General features: G+C 48.6%; 1 protein-coding gene across 3 annotated transcripts in view; it reads right to left on the reverse strand.

Annotated features, from left to right (window-relative positions):
• Positions 1 to 17,016, reverse strand: part of MCTP1 (multiple C2 and transmembrane domain containing 1) — a 1,810,807-nt gene extending 1,793,791 nt beyond the window's left edge. For all 3 annotated transcript variants that reach the window (XM_063964020.1, XM_063964019.1, XM_063964021.1), the window contains exon 1: positions 15,868 to 17,016. In XM_063964020.1, the coding sequence (XP_063820090.1) occupies positions 15,868 to 16,482 (615 nt within the window). In that variant the 5' untranslated portion in view covers positions 16,483 to 17,016. The remainder of the gene's footprint in view (positions 1 to 15,867) is intronic.
• Positions 17,017 to 25,320: the final 8,304 nt, after the last annotated feature.

A 25,320-nucleotide genomic window follows, 5' to 3' on the forward strand; every position in this document is an offset into this window, starting at 1 on the left:
ACAAAATTACATTCATGTCCTCTTCCCACTGCCTTCCCAGTCCCAAACACTAATTTAATTTTTTTTTCTATAAAAATTTACAATATATCACAAGTATAATGAGCAGGCAGGCAGCGGGCATTGGGGTCAGCTAAGCCTTAGCTGTATGTGCTGTTTACTTTTAGTGGATAGTTCATTTTATTAATCATACATGTTTTTTACATTTCTTGCAATGTCATTCCTACTCATTACAAACTACTTGTATAACCCATCACGTCTCTGCTTTTTATCATCTAGTTGTCTGGGAGCTAAAATACATCTGTTCAACAGTAAACAATATCCGCACTTTGTTTGCTCAGAAATATATCAGACACTCATTTGCCAAGGGCATGCTTACCTGCACATAAAACATCATAATCTTGTCTTGAAGAAGGTGCTGGTGTATATCTGAAGAAGTTCTTCTCTTGTAGACATCTATCTAATGGAATAACTTTTTAAAAATACTTCATACTTCTGAAAAATAGTACTATGGTCATCGAGCTGCCCTTTACATACTTTTTAAATAAGGCAGTTAGTTACCATAGAGACACTATGGGCCTGATTCTAAGTCGTATGTAATTCCGAACGTGGATGGATTGACTGATCTTTAGCAAACTGCACATATCGTGTGCTGCATACGCATCTTAAAGTACTTATGAGCGAGCTCAGTTGCATCCTCTTCAGAGTTGTACTTATGTAAAGATCTATCCTACTGTATGTAGGGTTACCACCGCATCCCTTTAATTCTGGACACATATTAATTACACAGGTTCTGTGGCTGGCTGACTTCAAGACTCCATTTCACCTGGTTTTAATCAGCCACAGAAACTGTGTAATTAATATGTGTCCAGAATTAAAGTGATGAGGTGGTATCTCTAATCCTAAATCAGATGCATCTCCTGCACCAAGGGTAGGGCTGAGTTTAGGACCGTTGGCAGTGTAATTTATATAGCATCCAACACTGACGTCCAACAGAACTAAGCTCATTTGTAGCCTACACTGGGTTGGGCATGGGTGACTGGCGCTTGGGATCCCATCGGTCACCATACCGATGCCGGGATCCCGTGGATTAGAATGGGGGGGGGGGGAGGTGAGTGCCATGAAGCCCCTTGCAGGGTTGTCGTGGATACCAGCGAGTGTGAATAGTCCCTGTTAGTCGGCATGCCAACTGTCTGGATTTTGAGCCAGCGGGATGTAGGCATAGGTGTTGTGACCGCCGTTCTCGTCACCACTGGCCACATAGCTACATCCTCCTACACTGTATCAGCCCCATCATGTGTATGGGAGTGATAAATGAAAATTAATGAGGTGCTTGACAACCTCTTGCATATGTGAAAATAACAAACATGGCTCAATTATAGGCTTCAGACAATGGGAACATTAAATGAGTTTGTCCACTCTTATCTCACCCATGGCAACTACTGTTACTGTCAATCAGGAGATAGACTGAGCTACTTATATGCTGTAAGGGAATGCAACCCACAAAGCATGCAGACTCAGTGCATCCAATCACAGAGCAGAATGCAAGCCTTAAAACCATGCAATTTTACTACATTTTTTATTGGCTTGTTCTCCGAAAGGTGACAACCACTTCATATCAGCACTCAGGGGCAGATGTGTCAAGCAGTGAAAAGAGAGGAGAATTGGACCAGTGGAGAAATTGCCCATAGCAACCAATCAGCGTTGAGGTAGCATTTATTAAGTAAATTCTATAAATGATAAGAAGGAGCTGATTGGTTGCTTTGGGTAACTTCTCCACTGATCCACTTCTCCACTCTTTTCCCTACTAGATACATCTGCCCCTCAGCGCCAATAAAAGACACGCTGAAAATCTACATTTTATTGGCACACAATAATCAAAAAATAAATTGATTGGCTGAAGTTCCGGTTTATTTCTAATATGTCCATGGAAATGCTTGCTTGGGTTTAAATAATGATAACATTTCAATAAAGCATGATAAAGTATAGGAGTAGCCAGCACATAAACGTCTACAGTGCATCAGTTGTTTCTTACTACACTTCTCATTTCTTGAGAAGCATGGTTCCAGATTTCGCTCTCCATAACCTGGCCATTACTGATTAAAAAAAAAACTACACACCCTAACAGCGCTGAGGCCTCAGGCAGAGCTGAGTCAGCAGCTTTTATGGATGAGATGAAATCAAAATATATTATATTATTATGCTTCACTACGTAATTAAATAGGCTTGCCTGTAACCACATAAGCCGCATACTGTATGTAACAGTTTAAAAATGAAATGGTTTTATTTAGGAAGAAATGATTAGAACCACTTCAGACAGCAGAGCTCTTAAATCTGTCACCGCCTTTTTGTCTTCCTTCCCTTGTCTGTCTTTCTCCCAAGAGCATTATTGATTTGTTGTATATCCTATTGTCAATATACAAAAAAGAGGAGAGGGAGGAAGAATGAAAAATAACATAGTGACTATGGATTGTACCACACACACAAAACATACAGTGCATCCGGAAAGTATTCACAGCGCTTCACTTTTTCCACATTTTGTTATGTTATGCCTTATTACAAAATGGAATAAATTCATTTTTTCTCTCAAAATTCTACACACAATGGCCCTCATTCCGAGTTGTTCGCTCGCTAGCTGCTTTTAGCAGCATTGCACATGCTAAGCCGCCGCCTACTGAGAGTGAATCTTTGCTTTGCAGAATTGCGAACGAAAGATTCGCATAATTGCGAATAGAAATTTCTTTGCAGTTTCTGAGTAGCTCGGGACTTACTCTGCCACTGCGATCAGTTCAGTGCTTGTTGTTCCTGGTTTGACGTCACAAACACACCCAGCGTTCGCCCAGACACTCCCCCGTTTCTCCAGCCACTCCCGCGTTTTTCCCAGAAACGGCAGCGTTTTTTCGCACACTCCCATAAAACGGCCAGTTTCCGCCCAGAAACACCCACTTCCTGTCAATCACACTCCGATCACCAGAACGATGAAAAATCCTCGTTATGCCGTGAGTAAAATACCTAACTTTTGTGTAAAATAACTAAGCGCATGCGCTCTGCGAACCTTGCGCATGCGCAGTAAGCGACTAATCGCAATATAGCGAAACTCGGCAACGAGCGAACAACTCGGAATGAGGGCCAATACCCCATAATGACAACTTGAAAAAAGTTTTGGGAGATTTTTGCAAATTTATTAAAAATAAAAAAAATAGAAACCACATGTACATAAGTATTCACAGCCTTTGCTCAATACTTTGTTGATGCACCGTAAAAGCAGCAGATATTTTTCTGTACCCATCCCCAGATTTGTGCCTCGAGACAATCCTGTCTCGGAGGTCACAGACAATTCCTTTGACTTCATGCTTGGTTTGTGCCCAGACATGCACTGTCAAGTGTGGGACCTTATATAGACAGGTGTGTGCCTTTTCAGATCATGTCCAATCAACTTAATTTACCACAGGTGGACTCCAATTAAGATGTAGGAACACCTCAAGGATGATCAGGATTCACCTGAGCTCAATTTTGAGCTTATGGCAAAGGCTGTGAATACTTATGTACATGTGATTTCTTAGTTTTTTATTTTTAATAAATTTGCAATAATCACAAAAAAACTTTTTACCCGTTGTCATTATGGGGTACTGTGTGTAGAATTTTGAGGGGAAAAAATAATTTATTCCATTTTGGAATAAGGCTGTAACATAACAAAATGTGGAAAAAGTTAAGCGCTGTGAATATTTTACGGATGCACTGTATACTGGGCCTAATTCAGACCTGATCGCAGCACCACATTTGTTAGCTAATGGGCAAAACCATGTGCACTGCAGGTGGGGCAGATATAACATGTGCAGAGAAAGTTAGATTTGGGTGGGTTATATTGTTTATGTGCAGGGTAAATACTGCCTGCTTTATTTTTACACTGCAATTTCAGTTTGAATACACCCCACCCAAATCTAACTCTCTGCAAATGTTATATTTGCGCCCCCCCCCCCCCCCCCCCCCCCGCAGTGCACATGGTTTGCCCATTAGCTAACAAATTTGCTGCTGCAATCAGGTCTGAATTAGACCCACATATATAACACATAAAGGCATGAAAACATTTATTTTCTCCTTTATATACTGGTTCACATGCCCAACTAGTGTCAGACAGAAGTAGGCCTGTCACCTACTGCAGTAATGGCAGACATTTTGCGTGCAATTGCTGCATTCTTTCTAACATTGTCTCATTGCACAAAATGGTAGATTCCACAGCAGGTACGTGATGGGTCCAATTTAAAATCACTTAAGACCCTGGGTGGTAGTTTAAAAACTCCCAACCTTCTATACTTACGTTTTAACTACCCATTTGCATAGCGCCCAGCGGTCCCAAATTACACAGTGCAATCCCGATGTCCGGTGATCCAATTGTATATCCATTTAGAATTACAGTAGTAATTGTTTGGAAAGATCAGCAGTGCACTCTATGCCACCTCCTCTCCAGCTCACTGAGCTCGCACTGTCATAGTAGTGAACAAGGGGATGGGTGGTGGAAGTACAATTCCTTGGGAAACTACGTCACTGCCTGGTGCGCCCTGAGGATACTCCAAGTGGCTGCACAACAGTGATGTGCGGTGAGGTAAATGGCTTGCGAGGCACTGGCTAGTATAAGAGCCAGATATCCACGCACATATATGAACCGAAGGGTTCATGTGGGCATTATACAAAGGTGCAGCAGTATATTTATTTATAATTAACAGTTTCTTACATAGCGCAGCAAATTCTGTTGCGCTTTACAATTGGAAATAACAATGATATAACAAAACTGGGTAATAACAAACAGTCATAGAGGTAGGAAGGCCCTGCTCGCAAGCTTACAATCTATAGGGAAATAGGCATTGATACACAAGGATAGGTGCTATCTATTGCATAGTTGTCCACCAGATTGCAAAGGTTCTTGGTGGGCTGAATGATATGGTCATACAGCAATGATAAACCAGGGTCGAGAGGAAGGGAGAGTGAAGAATGAGAAGACATGTGAGGATATACTGTATGTGGACTGTGCAGAGTGGATGTAATTTGATAGGAAGGTTTATGAAAGTTATGTGGGCGGCTCTGGAATTTGTACTGCTGGAAGTTTGATGAGTTCTGATCAGAGATGTGCGGTGTATACTGGAGTATGACAGAAGAGGCTCTGCACAGGTCCCACGGCTCCACGCACAGCATTGTGGGAGTATCTCCACACACAGTGCAGGAGCTCTGAGGTGGAGCAGTATGGGTTCTGCCCCCAGGGCATTATACCTTGTGCCGCGGCACCACCCGCACCACCCTCCTTATGGCCATACTTGCAGCCATAATGGTTTCTGCAATTAAACCTGCATTGTTAATTTCAGAATGCTCCCCTGACCTCTCCATGGCTGGGACTTGATGATGCCATTTGGGGAGGTTCACGTCCTAGTGGCCACGCCCTCTGCAGCACTATGTCATGATTCACAGCTTTGCACATTGTATGCCGGGGATTTGAGAATACACTTACGGTGTGTACACACAGTGAGATCCTTGCTATGCCCCTATTTTGACTATGTGATTTCCCTTGATCTCCCCCAGAGCCCAGATAGCACAGATTTTGACTATCTGTACTTTCGATTTTGTCTATGTACGATTTTGACTAAGTGCCAGTTTTGACTACACTTTGTACTAGATAGTACACTAGATACTCAAGATTGACTTGCCTGCACAGTCTATGTAGCCATGCGATACTGACCCCGCAGGAGTGCGCATCGGGATCGAATCGGTATCGCAAGCTGTCTAGCACCTTGAGATGTGCACTAACTTTCCTTAAGATTTTGACTATATAATCATAATCTTACAGATTTATCTCACCGTGTGTACACACCTAGAGTTCCCCTCCCAGCGTGGAGCTGAAGAAATACAGCAAATACTGTATTCACCAATATGACTGAAACAGCTATAGGTCCTATTCTGATGCTTTAACTGCTGCACTCCACTATGTAACACAAGGCAGTTCTATTAGTGAGCTATTATTAGAAAGTGAGGAGATCGGCGATGTGAACACATCTTTACTAGCCTGATTTTTAGTTTTGTGTCCTATATATACACATACTAAATATACAGCACATGAAAAGCAGAGGCATGCATGGCAGAGCCCCCTACGAATAGATTTGCTGCTTTAAAATACAGGTACTTTGATAGTAAGAAGAGGAATGACATTCTGTTAATAACATGGGTAGAAAAATCCAGACCGAAAAGCAAGAACAGACAGCAAGAATCTATGGCTCTCATAATTAATCTCCTTCTGTGTTTTTGGCAGTCTCCCAACACCCTTGTCACTCATAATTCAGTGGCTCTAGGAACCAGAGTGATAATGTTTTTGCAGAAATCAGATATTGAAACTGTAGCTCATATGGTGTAACAACGCCTGATATCCCTATCTTAATATACAAGACATATGGTGCAGAACATTGTCACATAGGTCCTGATTCATATCTGATTGCTGCTGTGCGTTTTCGCACATCGGGCGATCAGGTCATAATTGCGCATGCACATGCACCGCAATGCGCACGCACATCGGACAACAACTCGCCGGTCAACGACGGGATGGTGCGAAACGAACGATTGCACGGGCATTTGCAAGGTGATTGACAGGAGGAGGCAGCTTGTGGGTGGTAACTGAGCATTTATTGGAAGTGTCCGGAAAAACCCAGGCGTGCCCAAGAGTTTTCAGGGAGAGTGTCTGATGTCAGCTCCGGCCCCGATCAGCTTCTTCTGATCGCACCGCAGGAGTAAGTCCTGGGCTGCGCAGAGACTGCACACAGTGAATTTTTGCAGCTCAGCGTACACATGGGATCGCACACTTGCATGGTGAATACACAGATGGAGCCTCTTCTCATCTAGCCCTCTCTGGTGCGCCATGGTGCACCAAGCTTTATTAGCATAAGCCTTTCATCTATTGTTCTCAGCTACAATACAATACAGAGAGAACAATACAGCAGGGGACTAAGTCATTACAGCAGGGGATTAAGGGGCAGATTTATGAAGCCTGGTGAAGTGATAAAGTGGAAGGTGATAACGCACCAGCCAATCAACTCTTTTCTTCCATGTCACAAGCTGGGTTTGAAAAATTACAGTTAGGAGCTGATTGGCTGGTCCTTTATCACCTTCCATTTTATCACTTCACCAGGCTTAATAAATCTGCCCTTATGTCCTATTAAAGGGATAGACGAGTAGGGCTCCATCTGTACACTCCCCCTGGAGGCGGCGACTATCTGAACGCAGGACGGCAAAGTGAGCAGCCCAGCAATCAGGTCTGAATCACTCCCAAAGTACCACACACCACACCTATCGCCAAGCTGCCAAAAGAAGGACAACTACATGGATTTATTTTTCACCTTTTAAGAAATGATCCTTCCTTCCACCGACTGGTAACTTGTCCAAACCGCTCCGTCAGCAATGTAATGTACTCTTCCAGCTAATTCCCTAACCAATTTTGTGCAAACAGCACATTGGCAGAAGTGAATTTACGCATTCTTGCATATGTCCATCATAGGGCAGTACCCTATTAACAGCGGTACTCACCGGGGAGCTATCCAATTAGACCCGATGCCGTGAATCCTTTCGCCCCCGATGCTGGCACTTATCGGAGATTATGCTCCAGACGCCTTAGGCACTCGAAGCATAATCTGTGATATGGGGCCGCCGGAGTAGCGATAACACGTGGGATTTCAGACCCCGATCCCATGTGTTTCCATAATCAGCCGATCAAAACGGCCTCTAATTGGATACTGCAGTAATGACCATCGGTGATAACTGTGAGATCCGGCCATTTTGATCAGCTGAAATAGCATCGGGGCTAATAGGATACCGCCCCTAATCTGAAGCAACTGGGCCGAATCTGTATTTCAGTGAAATAGGGCATTTGGGGCATTAACTGGGCAGTGACAACGTGATGACATGTAACCACCCTGACTTGTGTGGGTGTTATAGGAGTTTCATGGTCGCGTATAACAAACTCTGTGAGATCTGTGTATAAGGTGGGTGGGGAAACCTGTTTCAGGCTTCCTTCTCTTGAATGGCCGATATATTGTGGGTCCGTCGGCCAGTGTGTACGGGCGATATGTCTGTGAACTCCGTCGTTCACAGAAATATCGCTTCGGCACCGCAGCACAGCCGACAGCCAATATATCTACCGATATATTGGCGCATCGCTGTGTGTGTACGAGCAGTCGGACAACCACCCACACACATGCTGCGGCAGCCGGCGGTGATTGACAGCTGAACTGGGCCTAGTTCATGTCGTCAGTCCCCGACGGATTGGGCAGTGTGTATGCTCAACACACTGCCCGATCCGTCCATAGATATATCTGCCGATCAATTGATCGCCAGATATATCTACCAGTGTGTACCCACCTTTAGAAGATTACATAATTATTTTTGCCTAAATCTCAAATTCTCCAAATGAAAGGAACCATTTAGAGTCCTATATGCAAGATCTACATGTATGTAAAAAAAATATCTTGTACTGTGGATCCCAAAGGTCAGCATAAGAATTGTTTGTCCAATTAGCTGAGATCCTAAACCTGCTCAACTTCAGAAATCTCCAGGTGTTATGTAGTCACACCAGGGGCTGAATATATCCGGAAAAGCAGGTGTGAGGCTAAAAGTAACAGGGCACTGATCATTTTCTTTCATTTTAATGATTAGCTTAACATCAGAAAACAGCAACCAAAAGGTGGCAGTTGTCTGTTATTTATCAAAAGCCCTGGTATCACTGACCAAAATTGCTGTTCGTGCATTTGTTTTATACTTTAGAAATGTTGGGTATAATTGAAAAATCATGAATTTAACATTGTAATACTCACTTAAGAAAACACATATTAATATCAATGTCCATGGGTTCTCAGATTACAAGATGGACACAGCTAAATATAACTAATAAATAAACTGTCATCTGTCATATTCTAAACATTTATCACATGAATATTACTAGTTATATTTTGCTGATCTGCTGAAATGAAAAAAACGTTCACATGGATAAAAAGAGTTCAAGTTAAAATAGTACATGGTATCTGAAACCAACTACAGTAAAGGGCCTTGCTCCCACATGATTACTTATCCCATGTATACGAGGCTGAAGTAAGCGTCTTATTTATTTTTAATTTTATTTTCGAGACAAGCAGATGCTGTCCAAGGACAAGAAACTTCCTGTGGGAGAGAGATAAGCACCAACACAAGCATATAAAGCCTTGGGGGTTCTACTGGATATACTTCATACCAGATCCTACATACTGTACGCTTCAACATACACCTATCCTCAAATCGTACCAAATAGCACCGCTTGGCGTACCACAGACTTTAAAAGCTACAACATGCAAGAGACTTTCACAAAATATGTATGATATTTGCATCACTAATGTGACAAAGTGACAATGCACGGATACCCTAGATACTGGCACTGCACGCTGAGCTTTGTGCCACTCAGAAACTAGCCTGTGTAAGGAGGCGAATGATGGAGGTCCAATACAGGTAAGCCGTGCCATGTATCATTGTGCTTAATCTGCAACATTAAACCAATTCCTTTGCAACACAAGTTGTAATCTACTGTGCCCAGTACACTACAAATTACTTTGTGTGTGTCTATGATGCGCGTAAGACACTAAATTTAGGAAAAATAAGATTTTACTTACCGATAAATCTATTTCTCGGAGTCCGTAGTGGATGCTGGGGTTCCTGAAAGGACCATGGGGAATAGCGGCTCCGCAGGAGACAGGGCACAAAAAGTAAAGCTTTTTCCGATCAGGTGGTGTGCACTGGCTCCTCCCCCTATGACCCTCCTCCAGACTCCAGTTAGGTACTGTGCCCGGACGAGCGTACACAATAAGGGAGGATTTTGAATCCCGGGTAAGACTCATACCAGCCACACCAATCACACCGTACAACTTGTGATCTAAACCCAGTTAACAGTATGATAACAGCGGAGCCTCTGAAAGATGGCTTCCTTCAACAATAACCCGAATTAGTTAACAATAACTATGTACAATTTATGCAGATAATCCGCACTTGGGATGGGCGCCCAGCATCCACTACGGACTCCGAGAAATAGATTTATCGGTAAGTAAAATCTTATTTTCTCTATCGTCCTAGTGGATGCTGGGGTTCCTGAAAGGACCATGGGGATTATACCAAAGCTCCCAAACGGGCGGGAGAGTGCGGATGACTCTGCAGCACCGAATGAGAGAACTCCAGGTCCTCCTTAGCCAGAGTATCAAATTTGTAAAATTTTACAAACGTGTTCTCCCCTGACCACGTAGCTGCTCGGCAAAGTTGTAATGCCGAGACCCCTCGGGCAGCCGCCCAAGATGAGCCCACCTTCCTTGTGGAGTGGGCCTTTACAGATTTAGGCTGTGGCAGGCCTGCCACAGAATGTGCAAGTTGGATTGTGCTACAGATCCAACGAGCAATCGTCTGCTTAGACGCCGGAGCACCCATCTTGTTGGGTGCATACAATATAAACAACGAGTCAGATTTTCTGACTCCAGCTGTCCTTGCAATATATATTTTTAATGCTCTGACAACGTCCAGTAACTTGGAGTCCTCCAAGTCACTTGTAGCCGCAGGCACTACAATAGGCTGGTTCAGATGAAATGCTGACACCACCTTAGGGAGAAAATGCGGACGAGTCCGCAGTTCTGCCCTGTCCGAATGGAAAATCAGATATGGGCTTTTGTAAGATAAAGCTGCCAATTCTGACACTCTCCTGGCAGAAGCCAGGGCTAGAAGCATGGTCACTTTCCATGTGAGATATTTCAAATCCACCTTTTTTAGTGGTTCAAACCAATGAGATTTTAGGAAATCCAAAACCACATTGAGATCCCACGGTGCCACTGGAGGCACCACAGGAGGCTGTATATGCAGCACTCCCTTAACAAAGGTCTGGACTTCAGGGACTGAAGCCAATTCTTTTTGAAAGAAAATCGACAGGGCCGAAATTTGAACCTTAATAGATCCCAATTTGAGACCCATTGACAATCCTGATTGCAGGAAATGTAGGAATCGACCCAGTTGAAATTCCTCCGTCGGAGCACTCCGATCTTCGCACCACGCAACATATTTTCGCCAAATTCGGTGATAATGTTGCACGGTTACTTCCTTCCTTGCTTTAATCAAAGTAGGAATGACTTCTTCCGGCATGCCTTTTTCCTTTAGGATCCGGCGTTCAACCGCCATGCCGTCAAACGCAGCCGCGGTAAGTCTTGAAACAGACAGGGACCCTGCTGAAGCAAGTCCCTCCTTAGAGGTAGAGGCCACGGATCTTCCGTGATCATCTCTTGAAGTTCCGGGTACCAAGTCCTTCTTGGCCAATCCGGAACCACTAGTATCGTTCTTACGCCTCTTTGCCGTATAATTCTCAATACTTTTGGTATGAGAGGCAGAGGAGGAAACACATACACCGACTGGTACACCCAAGGCGTTACCAGCGCGTCCACAGCTATTGCCTGCGGATCTCTTGACCTGGCGCAATACCTGTCCAGTTTTTTGTTGAGGCGAGACGCCATCATGTCCACCATTGGTCTTTCCCAACGGGTTACCAGCATGTGGAAGACTTCTGGATGAAGTCCCCACTCTCCCGGGTGAAGATCGTGTCTGCTGAGGAAGTCTGCTTCCCAGTTGTCCACTCCCGGGATGAACACTGCTGACAGTGCTATCACATGATTCTCTGCCCAGCGAAGAATCCTTGCAGCTTCTGCCATTGCACTCCTGCTTCTTGTGCCGCCCTGTCTGTTCACATGGGCGACTGCCGTGATGTTGTCCGACTGGATCAACACCGGTTTTCCCTGAAGCAGAGGTTCTGCCTGGCTTAGAGCATTGTATATTGCTCTTAGTTCCAGAATGTTTATGTGAAGAGACGTTTCCAGGCTCGTCCATACTCCCTGGAAGTTTCTTCCTTGTGTGACCGCTCCCCAGCCTCTCAGGCTGGCGTCCGTGGTCACCAGGATCCAATCCTGTATGCCGAATCTGCGGCCCTCCAATAGATGAGCACTCTGCAACCACCACAGAAGAGACACCCTTGTCCTTGGAGACAGGGTTATCCGCAGGTGCATCTGAAGATGCGACCCTGACCATTTGTTCAACAGATCCCTTTGGAAAATTCTTGCGTGGAATCTGCCGAATGGAATTGCTTCGTAAGAAGCCACCATTTTTCCCAGGACTCTTGTGCATTGATGTACAGACACCTTTCCTGGTTTTAGGAGGTTCCTGACAAGCTCGGATAACTCCTTGGCTTTTTCCTCCGGGAGAAAAACCTTTTTCTGAACCGTGTCCAGAATCATCCCTAGGAACAGCAGACGAGTTGTCGGCATTAACTGGGATTTTGGAATATTCAGAATCCACCCGTGCTGTTTTAGCACTTCTTGCGACAGTGCTAATCCCATCTCTAGCTGTTCTCTGGACCTTGCCCTTATTAGGAGATCGTCCAAGTATGGGATAATTAATATGCCTTTTCTTCGAAGAAGAATCATCATCTCGGCCATTACCTTTGTAAAGACCCGAGGTGCCGTGGACAATCCGAACGGCAGCGTCTGAAACTGATAGTGACAGTTTTGTACAACGAACCTGAGGTACCCCTGGTGTGAGGGGTAAATTGGAACGTGGAGATACGCATCCTTGATGTCCAAGGATACCATAAAGTCCCCCTCTTCCAGGTTCGCTATCACTGCTCTGAGTGACTCCATTTTGAACTTGAACTTCTTTATGTACAGGTTCAAGGACTTCAGATTTAGAATAGGCCTTACCGAGCCATCCGGCTTCGGTACCACAAAAAGAGTGGAATAATACCCCTTCCCTTGTTGCAGAAGAGGTACCTTGACTATCACCTGCTGAGAGTACAGCTTGTGAATGGCTTCCAAAACCGTCTCCCTTTCGGAGGGGGACGTTGGTAAAGCAGACTTCAGGAAACGGCGAGGTGGATCTGTCTCTAATTCCAACCTGTATCCCTGAGATATTATCTGCAGGATCCAGGGATCTACTTGCGAGTGAGCCCACTGCGCGCTGTAATTTTTGAGACGACCTCCCACCGTCCCCGAGTCCGCTTGAGAAGCCCCAGCGTCATGCTGAGGCTTTTGTAGAAGCCGGGGAGGGCTTCTGATCCTGGGAAGGAGCTGCGTGTTGCTGTCTCTTCCCTCGACCTTTGCCTCGTGGCAGATATGAATAGCCCTTTGCTCTCTTATTTTTAAAGGAACGAAAGGGCTGCGGTTGAAAAGTCGGTGCCTTTTTCTGTTGGGGAGTGACTTGAGGTAGAAAGGTGGATTTCCCGGCTGTAGCCGTGGCCACCAAATCTGATAGACCGACTCCAAATAACTCCTCCCCTTTATACAGCAAAACTTCCATATGCCGTTTTGAATCCGCATCGCCTGTCCACTGTCGCGTCCATAAAGCTCTTCTGGCCGAAATGGACATAGCACTTACCCGTGATGCCAGTGTGCATATATCCCTCTGTGCATCACGCATATAAAGAAATGCATCCTTTATTTGTTCTAACGACAGTAAAATATTGTCCCTGTCCAGGGTATCAATATTTTCAATCAGGGATTCTGACCAAACTACCCCCGCACTGCCCATCCAGGCAGTCGCTACAGCTGGTCGTAGTATAACACCTGCATGAGTGTATATACTTTTTTGGATATTTTCCATCCTCCTATCTGATGGATCTTTAAGTGCGGCCGTCTCAGGAGAGGGTAACGCCACTTGTTTAGATAAGCGTGTTAGCGCCTTGTCCACCCTAGGAGGTGTTTCCCAGCGCTCCCTAACCTCTGGCGGGAAAGGGTATAATGCCAATAATTTCTTTGAAATTATCAGCTTTTTATCAGGGGCAACCCACGCTTCATTACACACGTCATTTAGTTCTTCTGATTCAGGAAAAACTATAGGTAGTTTTTTCATACCCCACATAATACCCTGTTTAGTGGTACCTGTAGTATCAGCTAAATGTAACGCCTCCTTCATTGCCAAAATCATATAACGTGTGGCCCTACTGGAAAATACGGTTGATTCGTCACCGTCACCACTGGAGTCATCGCCTGTGTCTGGGTCTGTGTCGACCGACTGAGGCAAAGGGCGTTTCACAGCCCCTGACGGTGTTTGAGTCGCCTGGACAGGCACTAATTGATTGTCCGGCCGTCTCATGTCGTCAAACGACTGCTTTAGCGTGTTGACACTATCCCGTAGTTCCATAAATAAAGGCATCCATTCTGGTGTCGACTCCCTAGGGGGTGACATCCTCATATTTGGCAATTGCTCCGCCTCCACACCAATATCGTCCTCATACATGTCGACACACACGTACCGACACACAGCAGACACACAGGGAATGCTCCTAACGAAGACAGGACCCACTAGCCCTTTGGGGAGACAGAGGGAGAGTTTGCCAGCACACACCAAAAGCGCTATATATATATCAGGGATAGCCTTATAATAAGTGCTCCCTTATAGCTGCTTTGTTATATCAAAATATCGCCATAAATGTGCCCCCCCCTCTCTGTTTTACCCTGTTTCTGTAGTGCAGTGCAGGGGAGAGACTTGGGAGCCGTCCTGACCAGCGGAGCTGTGAGAGGAAATGGCGCCGTGTGCTGAGGAGATAGGCCCCGCCCCTTTTCCGGCGGGCTCGTCTCCCGCTATTTAGAAAAATTAGGCAGGGGTTAAATATCTCCATATAGCCTCTAGGGCTATATGTGAGGTATTTTTAGCCTTTATAGGTACTCATTTGCCTCCCAGGGCGCCCCCCTCCCAGCGCCCTGCACCCTCAGTGACTGTCGTGTGAAGTGTGCTGAGAGGAAAATGGCGCACAGCTGCAGTGCTGTGCGCTACCTTTAGAAGACTGCAGGAGTCTTCAGCCGCCGATTCTGGACCTCTTCTGATTTCAGCATCTGCAAGGGGGCCGGCGGCGTGGCTCCGGTGACCATCCAGGCTGTACCTGTGATCGTCCCTCTGGAGCTTGATGTCCAGTAGCCAAGAAACCAATCCATCCTGCACGCAGGTGAGTTGACTCCTTCTCCCCTCAGTCCCTCGCTGCAGTGATCCTGTTGCCAGCAGGAATCACTGTAAAATAAAAAACCTAGCTAAACTTTCTCTAAGCAGCTCTTTAGGAGAGCCACCTAGATTGCACCCTTCTCGGCCGGGCACAAAAATCTAACTGGAGTCTGGAGGAGGGTCATAGGGGGAGGAGCCAGTGCACACCACCTGATCGGAAAAAGCTTTACTTTTTGTGCCCTGTCTCCTGCGGAGCCGCTATTCCCCATGGTCCTTTCAGGAACCCCAGCATCCACTAGGACGATAGAGAAAAAGTACAAATGATCAGGAATCACAACCCACGCAGAGCATCTACAGTAAGTTACGTCATGTGTGTCACGCCACACAGAACAAAAAGAATAGATGTATGAGGACACATTTGTAGGTAATTAATTATTCTTTCAGGATCAGGCTCTACAGTATGTAGCATATTCCAGCTATATCTGTATTGGGCTGAATGCTGTACACAATAGTTAGAGTTGCAGACGCAGACTGGCCAATAAACTTTTCCTCGCTGTGATGGTCATGTGTACAGTACACTCACACAATGCATTTGATGACTACAACAGAACATACCAGCAGCCTGCCCTGTCTTTCCATCCCAGTCCTGGATGCCGCCTAGATGCAGACTAGAGGACAATGCCACCCCTGGGTGTCCCAGAGAATGGGCAGCTACTGTACATACACACAAAGCTCTACGGAAACTTTTTCTGATACTTCTGTATGCAGAGTGCTGTGTGCTGTCAGCATATAGTAATACTAACAGCAGTGCCCAGCCAGCAACATAAGACCAGGAATGCCTATGGTAAGAGACAACATACTCACTGTTTGGCTGCTGGCCCTGACCGGGGCGAGGGAGCTCTGGAGCAGGTTCTCTATGCACTGTGTTCCGGGGAGTGAGGAGCTCTTCTGATGGGACAGATGAGGCCCGCGGGCTTTGGCCGTGGCAGGAGCAGGCTGCCCGGGTTTGGATGCAGGAAGGTGCTGGACGTCTCCATCCCGGTCCTTGCACTGTCCGGCCTTGCTGTAGGGCAGGAGGTGATCTCGCAGCCGGCGCAGCGTGGACCCAGGCTCGGGGGTATTGGCGATGCTGCTGGGGCTGCTGCAGGGGGCGCTGGTGGGCAAGGACTCCACACCGGAGCAGCAGAGATTGGGCTGGGAGGAGGAGAAGACCCGATCCAAGACCTGCTTCCTCCTCTTCAGCCCGGTCCAGCGGATGATCCCCGGCACCACCTCCTCCATATGAGCCTCGGAGTTGTCCTGGTTCCCTCTCCGGGAAAGCGGCGGTGAAGGGCAGGGCGACCCTGCTGCACTGCGGCGCTCCACTCCACCTGCCTTACCGCCGCCGTTCTTTCTGGACCTTCCCAACTGCAAGTTCTTGAAGAGCCGGGCCTGGAAGGAGGGGGCCGCTGTCTCCGAGCCTCCCGGGGGCGGCTCCATCACCCTCCCCACCGGCCCTCTGCAACCGGGCTTGCGGCGCCTGGAGGGGAAGCAACAGGAGTAGAGGGACCGTAGACGCTTCAGTCCAGCCCAGGAAGAGCAGCAGCTAGGGGGCGTAAGAGGGAGGAGCGGCGGCCAGCGGCTCCCAGACCCCGGCTGCACTGAGTGAGGGTGAGTGCGGGTTCCTCAGGGACAGCAGCCCCCGACCTTCCTGCTGTGCCCGGTGCTGCACTGTGCGCTGCGCCTGTGCCGAGCATCATTCACATGCTGTGTGTGGCAGCGATGTGCCGGCTCCGGGCTGGCCTGGGACTGGAGCACTAATACCCCCACACTCGCACTGGCTCCGGCATACCTCTCCTCCCAGGGACTGGTGTCCCGGCCACTCCAGCTCTCAGCGTTCAGCACTGGCCAGAGGGGACAGCTCCTGGCAGGCGCCCAGCTGGGTAACACGTGGAGCGGGAGGAGGGTCCTGTGGCTGCTGCTGATGTCCCCACTCCCAGAGCTGCGGCCGGCTTCCCAGCAGCAGCACTCCTCTCCCGGGTTACTGTGTTCTGCTGCTGCTGAGCCTCCCTGTGGCAGATTTCACCGCAGCGGGTAACGCGTTAAACATCATCCGGACATACAGCCCCCATCTGATGATGTAATAGCACCGCTGCCACACGCTGGATGCACCGGCAGCTAATGGGATTTCTCTGCACCATCTGATCAGAAGCAGTACAGTACAGGGCATGCACAGCAAGCCTACTGGAAGCATGCTCTGCCTTGTGTTACCTTCCCGAGGAAGACTCCAAGTAGTGATAATGTCATCTGGAACACGTTATGTTTCAGAAATTTGCTCTCTCTCTACCAATGTGTATATGTATATATACACTGCTCAAAAAAATAAAGGGAACACTAAAATAACACATCCTAGATCTGAATCAGTGGCGTGCGGTGAGGTCAGTGGCTGGTGAGGCACTACAGCCATAATGTCATCCGAATCCTGCCGATGACCCCTACCGCCGCCAAGCCAATGCCCACTACTGCCCCTGCGCCGATGCCTGCTGCCACCGCCAATGACTTACAAACTCGCCCACCATCAACTGACCCAGCCCTCCGTCACTAATTTGCATCTCAGTCCGATGCCACCAATGCCCGCTGCCTGCCTGCTCATCATACTTGTGATATATTGTACATTTTTATAGAAAAAAATACCGTATATACTCGAGTATAAGTCGACCCGAATATAAGCCGAGGCACCTAATTCTACCACAAAAACCTGGGAAAACTTATTGACTCGAGTATAAGCCTAGGGTGGGAAATGCAGCTCTAGCCGTACACAGCCCTCAGTGCCAGATATGCCCTCATAGTGCCAGATATGCCCCCACAGTGCTGCCAGATATGCCCCCACAGTGCTGCCAGATATGCCCCCACAGTGCTGCCAGATATGCCCCCACAGTGCTGCCAGATATGCCCCCACAGTGCTGCCAGAGTGCTGCCAGATATGCCCCCACAGTGCTGCCAGATATGCCCCCACAGTGCTGCCAGTTATGCCCCCACAGTGCTGCCAGATATGCCCCCACAGTGCTGCCAGATATGCCCCCACAGTGCTGCCAGATATGCCCCCACAGTGCTGCCAGTTATGCCCCCACAGTGCTGCCAGATATGCCCCCACAGTGCTGCCAGTTATGCCCCCACAGTGCTGCCAGATATGCCCCCACAGTGCTGCCAGATATGCCCCCACAGTGCTGCCAGATACGTTCCCTCCCCAAGTGCCAGGTATGCCCCACAGTGCTGTTACTTACCCCTCCGTCGATCCCGCGCTGTCTTCTGGAGGGACACGAAGCACACAGCGTGCGCGGCTCTCCTGTGTCCCTCCTGCATCTTCGGCGGCCGCGGCGGGTCTATTATAGGAAGTGCCGGTTCGTGATCAGAGGTCACGAACGGGTATTTCCTGTAATAGAACCGCCGCTGCTGCCGCCGGAGATGCAGGAGGGACACAGGAGCGCCGCGCGCTGTGCGCTCCATGTCCCTCCTTCACACTGCTCTGCCTCTGCCTGCACTGACTCGAGTATAAGCCGAGGTGGCTTTTTCAGCACAAAAAAAAGTGCTGAAAAAGTCGGCTTATACTCGAGTATATACGGTAATAATAATTAGTGTTTGGAACTGGGAAGGGAGTGGGAGGAGGACATGAATGCAATTTTGTTGTCCAGGGCTTCCATTAGTCAAATTACGCCGCATAGTAGCGTCACTTACACAAATTACGCCAGGCAGAGCTCCCTTTTACACATTACGGCAGGTAGAGTTCCCTTTTACACATTACGGCAGGTATAGCCTCCTATTACACATTATGGCAGGTAGAGATCCCTTTTTTCAAATTATGCCAGGTACAGCCCCCTACTACACATTACAGCAGGTAGAGCCAGTGGCGGAACTAGCGAGCGGTGGGCCCAGGTGCGACAAAATGCTTTGGACCCCCTTCCCCATCCCATCCAAGTCCACCCCCTCACCCCTGGAGAGGATATGGTGAGGGAGAACTGCTCAGGGCCAGGGAAATGGACACCTAGCAACAGTGCCGTAACTAGACATTTTAGCGCTGTGTGCAGGAAACGGCATCAGAGCCCCCCCCTTTATGTAAAACAGGAGCAACGTCCACCTTTTTACACGTTACGGCAGACAACGTCCCCCTTTTTACACATTACGGCAGACAGCGTCCACCTTTTTACATATTACGGCGGACAGCGTCCCCTTTTTACACGTTACGGCAGACAACGTCCACCTTTTTACACATTACGGCAGACAGCGTCCACCTTTTTACACATTACGGCGGACAGCGTCCCCTTTTTACACGTTACGGCAGACAACGTCCACCTTTTTACACATTACGGCAGACAACGTCCACCTTTTTACACATTACGGCAGACAGCGTCCACCTTTTTACACATTACGGCAGACAGCGTCCACCTTTTTACACATTACGGCGGACAGCGTCCCCTTTTTACACGCTACGGCAGATAACTTCCACCTTTTTACACATTACGGCAGACAACGTCCACCTTTTTACACATTACGGCAGACAGCGTCCACCTTTTTACACATTACGGTGGACAGCGTCCCCTTTTTACACGTTAGGCAGACAACGTCCACCTTTTTACACGTTACGGCAGACAACGTCCACCTTTTTACACATTATGGCAGACAACGTCCCCCCTTTTTACACAATACGGCGGACAGCGTCCCCTTTTTACACGTTAGGCAGACAACGTCCACCTTTTTACACGTTACGGCAGACAACGTCCACCTTTTTACACATTATGACAGACAGCGTCCCCTTTTTACACATTACGGCAGAAAGCGTCCACCTTTTTACACATTACGGCAGACAGCGTCCTCTTTTAACACATTACGGCGGACAGATTGCCCTTTTTTACACATTACGGCAGACGGCGTCCACCTTTTTACACATTACGGCAGACAATGTCCCCCTTTTTACACATTACGGCAGACAGCGACCCCTTTTTACACATTACGGCAGACAGCGTCCCCTTTTTACACATTACAGCAGACAGCGTCCCCTTTTTTTACATATTACGGCGGACAGCGTCCCCTTTTTACACATTACGGCGGACAGCGTCCCCTTTTTACACATTACGGCGGACAGCGTCCCCTTTTTAGACATTACGGCAGACAGCGTCCTCTTTTAACACATTACGGCAGACAGATTGCCCTTTTTTACACATTACGGCAGACAGCGTCCACCTTTTTACACATTACGGCAGACAATGTCCCCCTTTTTACACATTACGGCAGACAACGTCCCCCTTTTTACACATTACGGCAGACAGCGTCCCCTTTTTACACATTACGGCAGACAGCGTCCCCTTTTTACACATTACAGCAGACAGCGTCCCCTTTTTTTACATATTACGGCGGACAGCGTCCCCTTTTTACACATTACGGCGGACAGCGTCCCCTTTTTACACATTACGGCGGACAGCGTCCCCTTTTTACACATTACGGCGGACAGCGTCCCCTTTTTACACATTACGGCGGACAGCGTCCCGTTTTTAGACATTACGGCAGACTGCGTCCCCTTTTTAGACATTACGGCGGACTGCGTCCCCTTTTTAGACATTACGGCAGACTGCGTCCCCTTTTTAAACATTACGGTAGACTGCGTCCCCTTTGTACACATTACGACAGACAGTGTCCCCCTTTTTTACACATTTTAGCAGACAGCCCTCCTTTTTTGTACACATTACGACAGGTAGAGCACTTTACACCCCCCCTTCCCCCCTCTACCCTTAGGGTGTGGTGTAGTGCAGTGTAGTGTAGGTGCAGTGTAGGTGCAGTGTAGTGCAGTGTAGTGTAGTGTAGGTGCAGTGTAGTGCAGTGTAGTGTAGTGTAGTGTAGTGCAGTGTAGTGTAGGTGCAGTGTAGGTGCAGTGCAGTGTAGTGTAGGTGCAGTGTAGTGTAGTGTAGGTGCAGTGTAGTGTAGTGCAGTGTAGTGTAGGTGTAGTGTAGTGTCAGCCACTTACTTGATTTCTGGTTCTGGCTGCAGGCTCCTGACACGGCACTCCCTCGGTCTGTCCATTGCACTGCAGGCCAAAGGGAGTGTGTGTGTGTGTGTGTGGGGGGGGGGGGGGCGCAGGAGCTCAGCAGTGAGCACGGGGGTCCAGGAGAGGAGGCAGGCCATTGAGCACAGGGGGGACAGAGCGGGGGGCCGAGGCCGAAAACACGGGGGCTAAGGGAGCGGGGGGAGGGGGCGCGGGAGCGCAGCTCAGTTTGCTGGAGTTTTAAGGGAGGGGGGGTGGGGGGGGAGACAGCATCCCGCGAGGCCACGCCCCTTCACGATAGGCCACACCCCTTTTCGGCGCCGTCTTTCAGCAATCCGAAAGTTGGGAGGTATGGTTAAGGGGGGGGGGGGGGGCGAGACAGCGCAGCACACATCGGCTCCCACTGGTCCTGCAAGAGCGGACCGGGGACGGGAGGAGCGGCTGAAAGCAGTGTGGAGACGCAGCCACTAGGAATGGGGGCATCTGACTCTGCCCATCCGTTCCAGCCCACCCGCTGCTGCTGTCCAATGATTGACAGGGGTGTGCCTTGATGTGAGCTCAAGGCACAGCCCCTGTCAATGAGGCAATTGTGATGGTGCCGATTTCCATTCAATTTTCAATGGGCTTTTCCAGCCCGTGATTTGGCTCCGCCCCCTCTACAGACACTTTATCATTGTCACTGGGAGACAGCGCTCTCGCTGCCTCCCATAGAGATTTAGCAGCATTGTCAGGTTAAAAATGATTAAAATAATACAAAGTATAATGTGTTATTATCTTTGTATTATTTTAATCATAATGACAGGGGAGGCACTGCCTCCCCTGCCTCCCCTGACTGCACGTCCCTGATCTGAATGAATGAAATATTCTTATTAAATACTTTGTTCTTTACATAGTTGAATGTGCTGACAACAAAATCACACAAAAATTATCAATGGAAATCAAATTTATTAACCCATGGAGGTCTGGATTTGGATTCACTCAAAATTAAAGTGGAAAAACACACTACAGGCTGATCCAACTTTGATGTAATGTCCTTAAAACAAGTCAAAATGAGGCTCAGTAGTGTGTGTGGCTTCCACGTGCCTGTATGACCTCCCTACAATGCCTGGGCATGCTCCTGATAAGGTGGTGGATGGTCTCCTGAGGGATCTCCTCCCAGACCTGGACTAAAGCATCCGCTAACTCCTGGATAGTCTGTGGTGCAACGTGGCGTTGGTGGATGGAGCGAGACATGATGTCCCAGATGTGCTCAATTGGATTCAGGTCTGGGGAACGGGCGGGCCAGTCCATAGCATCAATGCCTTCGTCTTGCAGGAACTGCTGACACACTCCAGCCACATGAGGTCTAGCATTGTCTTGCATTAGGAGGAACCCAGGGCCAACCATACCAGCATATGGTCTCACAAAGGGTCTGAGGATCTCATCTCGGTACCTAATGGCAGTCAGGCTACCTCTGGCGAGCACATAGAGGGCTGTGCGGCCCCACAAAGAAATGCCACCCCACACCATTACTGACCCACTGCCAAACCAGTCATCCTGAGGATGTTGCAGGCAGCAGAACGTTCTCCTTGGGGTCTCCAGACTCTCTCACGTCTGTCACATGTGCTCAGTGTCTCTGCTTTCATCTGTGAAGAGCACAGGGCGCCAGTGGTGAATTTGCCAATCTTGGTGTTCTCTGGCAAATGCCAAACGTCCTGCACGGTGTTGGGCTGTAAGCACAACCCCCACCTGTGGATGTCGGGCCCTCATACCACCCTCATGGAGTCTGTTTCTGATCGTTTGCGTAGACACATGCACATTTGTGGCTTGCTGGAGGTCATTTTGCAGGACTCTGGCAGTGCTCCTCCTGTTCCTCCTTTGAACAAAGGCAGAGGTAGCGGTCCTGCTGCTGGGTTGTTGCCCTCCTACGGCCTCCTCCACGTCTCCTGATGTACTGGCCTGTCTCCTGGTAACGCCTCCATGCTCTGGACACTACGCTGACAGACACAGCAAACCTTCTTGCCACAGCTCGCATTGATGTGCCATCCTGGATGAGCTGCACTACCTGAGCCACTTGTGTGGGTTGTAGACTCCGTCTCATGCTACCACTAGAGTGAAAGCACCGCCAGCTTTCAAACGTGACCAAAACATCAGCCAGAAAGCATAGGAGCTGAGAAGTGGTCTGTGGTCACCACCTGCAGAACAACTCCTTTATTGTGGGTGTCTTGCTAATTGCCTATAGTTTCCACCTGTTGTCTATTCCATTTGCACAACAGCATGTTAAATTGATTGTCAATCAGTGTTGCTTCCTAAGTGGACAGTTTGATTTCACAGAAGTGTGATTGACTTGGAGTTACATTGTGTTGTTTAAGTGTTCCATTTTTTTTTTTGAGCAATATATATATATATACAAGGTGATTCATCGCGCCCTACGGGCGCTCTTCACACCCTCGTAATGGGCTTCACCCCCTTAACCCTTGCACACCCTTGTGGCGTGCAATATTTTTATTATATGGAGTATTACATCCAATCATAATTGTGTGAGTGGTTAAATATTGCACGGACAAAGGGCGTGCAATGGTTAAGGGGTCGAAGCCCCTTGCAAAAGCGTGAACAGCGCACGCAGGGCCTGGTGAATCACCTAGTAGGTGCTGTGGTTCGGGGAGTGGCGGGTGCGGGGAAGATGCAGATGGGCCCCTGGGGTGCCGCGGGAGGGGCGGTTGCGGTGGTGATGCAGGTGGGGGAGGGGTTGATGCGGTGGTGCCACAGGTTGGGGAGGGTGCGTAGGGTGCCACGGGTGGTGGTCTGGAGCCACTGCGGGTGGGGGAGGAGCAGTTGCGGGGGTTGCCCCGGGAGGGGAGGATGCCGTGGTGCGGCGGGAGGGGCGGGTGCGGGTTTGCTGCAGGGGGGGGGGGGGGGGCCCGGAGATACCGCGGGTGCTGGAGGGGGTGTGTGGGGGTGCCACGGATGGGGCCGGAGGTACTGTGAGTGGGGGAGGGGTGAGTAATGCTTATTCTGCTTCTCCTGTCAGCAGCTAAGCTGCTGTACTCCCTTTGGCAATGGGTCTCACGGAGACTGGCACAGCAGCCAGTCACTATTGTTAGCACCGGTGTCCCAACGCGCCGCATTACAGGGAAGAAGATGCACTCAATAAACTACAGCTCCCAGCAGCCCTAAGGATCAGAATGCTTCGGCGCTAAGGGCTGCTGGGAGATGTAGTTTATTTAGTGTGTCTACTTCCCTGTAATATGGCGCATTGGGACACTGGTGCTAACAATAGAGACTGGCTGGCAGAACTGAGTGACTGGCTGAATCAATGTAAAAGGTGAGAGTGCTGTGCAGTGTCAGTGACACTGCACACAGGCCCGGCGCTAGCCGCTCAGCTAAGGGATGCAGTACAGGGAGGCACCAGGATGGAGCTGCTGCTGCTATCCCTGCTGCTGCACAAAACCTTTTCTCCCCCTCGGTGCCATCAGCACGAAACCTCCTCTCCCCCCTCCCCTCCCCTGTGTGACATTCAGTGGCCGGGAGGGAGGCAAAGTGGGCGAAGCTAGATGGGAGTAAGGGGTGGAGCTACATGGGACCATGCTGCAGCAGGAGGATGAGCTGCTACAGCTTCGGGCAGCCAGACTTCATTAGATAAGTGTCTGGAAAGAGAGTGAATGTGCGTGTATATACAGTGTCTGTGTATACTGTATATATGTATGACTGTGTATGTGTGTAATGTATGTATGTGTGTGTGTTTGTATATATATGTGTCTGTTGTGTGTGTGTGTATGTGTATGTGTAACTGCTGCATAATGTGTGTAAGCGTCACTGGTACAGGGGGCGTTACGTGTGTAAGCGACACTGGTACAGGGGGCGTTACGTGTTTAAGCGGCACTGGTACAGAGGGCGTTATGTATGTAAGGGGTACTGGTAGAGGGGGCATTATGTCTGTGAGTGGTACTGGTAAAGGGGGCATTACGTGTGTAAGCAACACTGGTACAGTGGGCGTTACGCGTGTAAGCGTCACTGGTACAGGGGGCGTTACGTGTGTAAGCGGCACTGGTACAGGGGGCGTTACGTGTCTAAGCGGCACTGGTACAAAGGGCGTTACGTGTGTAAGCATCACTGCTAGAGGGGGCATTACGTGTGTAAGCGTCACTGCTACAGGGGGTGTTACTTGTGTAAGCATCACTGGTACAGGGGGGGCGTGACATGTGTCTCTACTGGCACTGGTACAGAGAGCGTTATGTGTGTAAGTGGTACTGGTAGAGGGGGCATTACGTGTGTAAGCAACACTGGTACAGGGGGCATTACGTGTGTAAACGTCACTGGTACAG

Source organism: Pseudophryne corroboree, chromosome 1 (assembly GCF_028390025.1).
Source record: "Pseudophryne corroboree isolate aPseCor3 chromosome 1, aPseCor3.hap2, whole genome shotgun sequence".
Lineage (NCBI taxonomy): Eukaryota > Metazoa > Chordata > Amphibia > Anura > Myobatrachidae > Pseudophryne > Pseudophryne corroboree.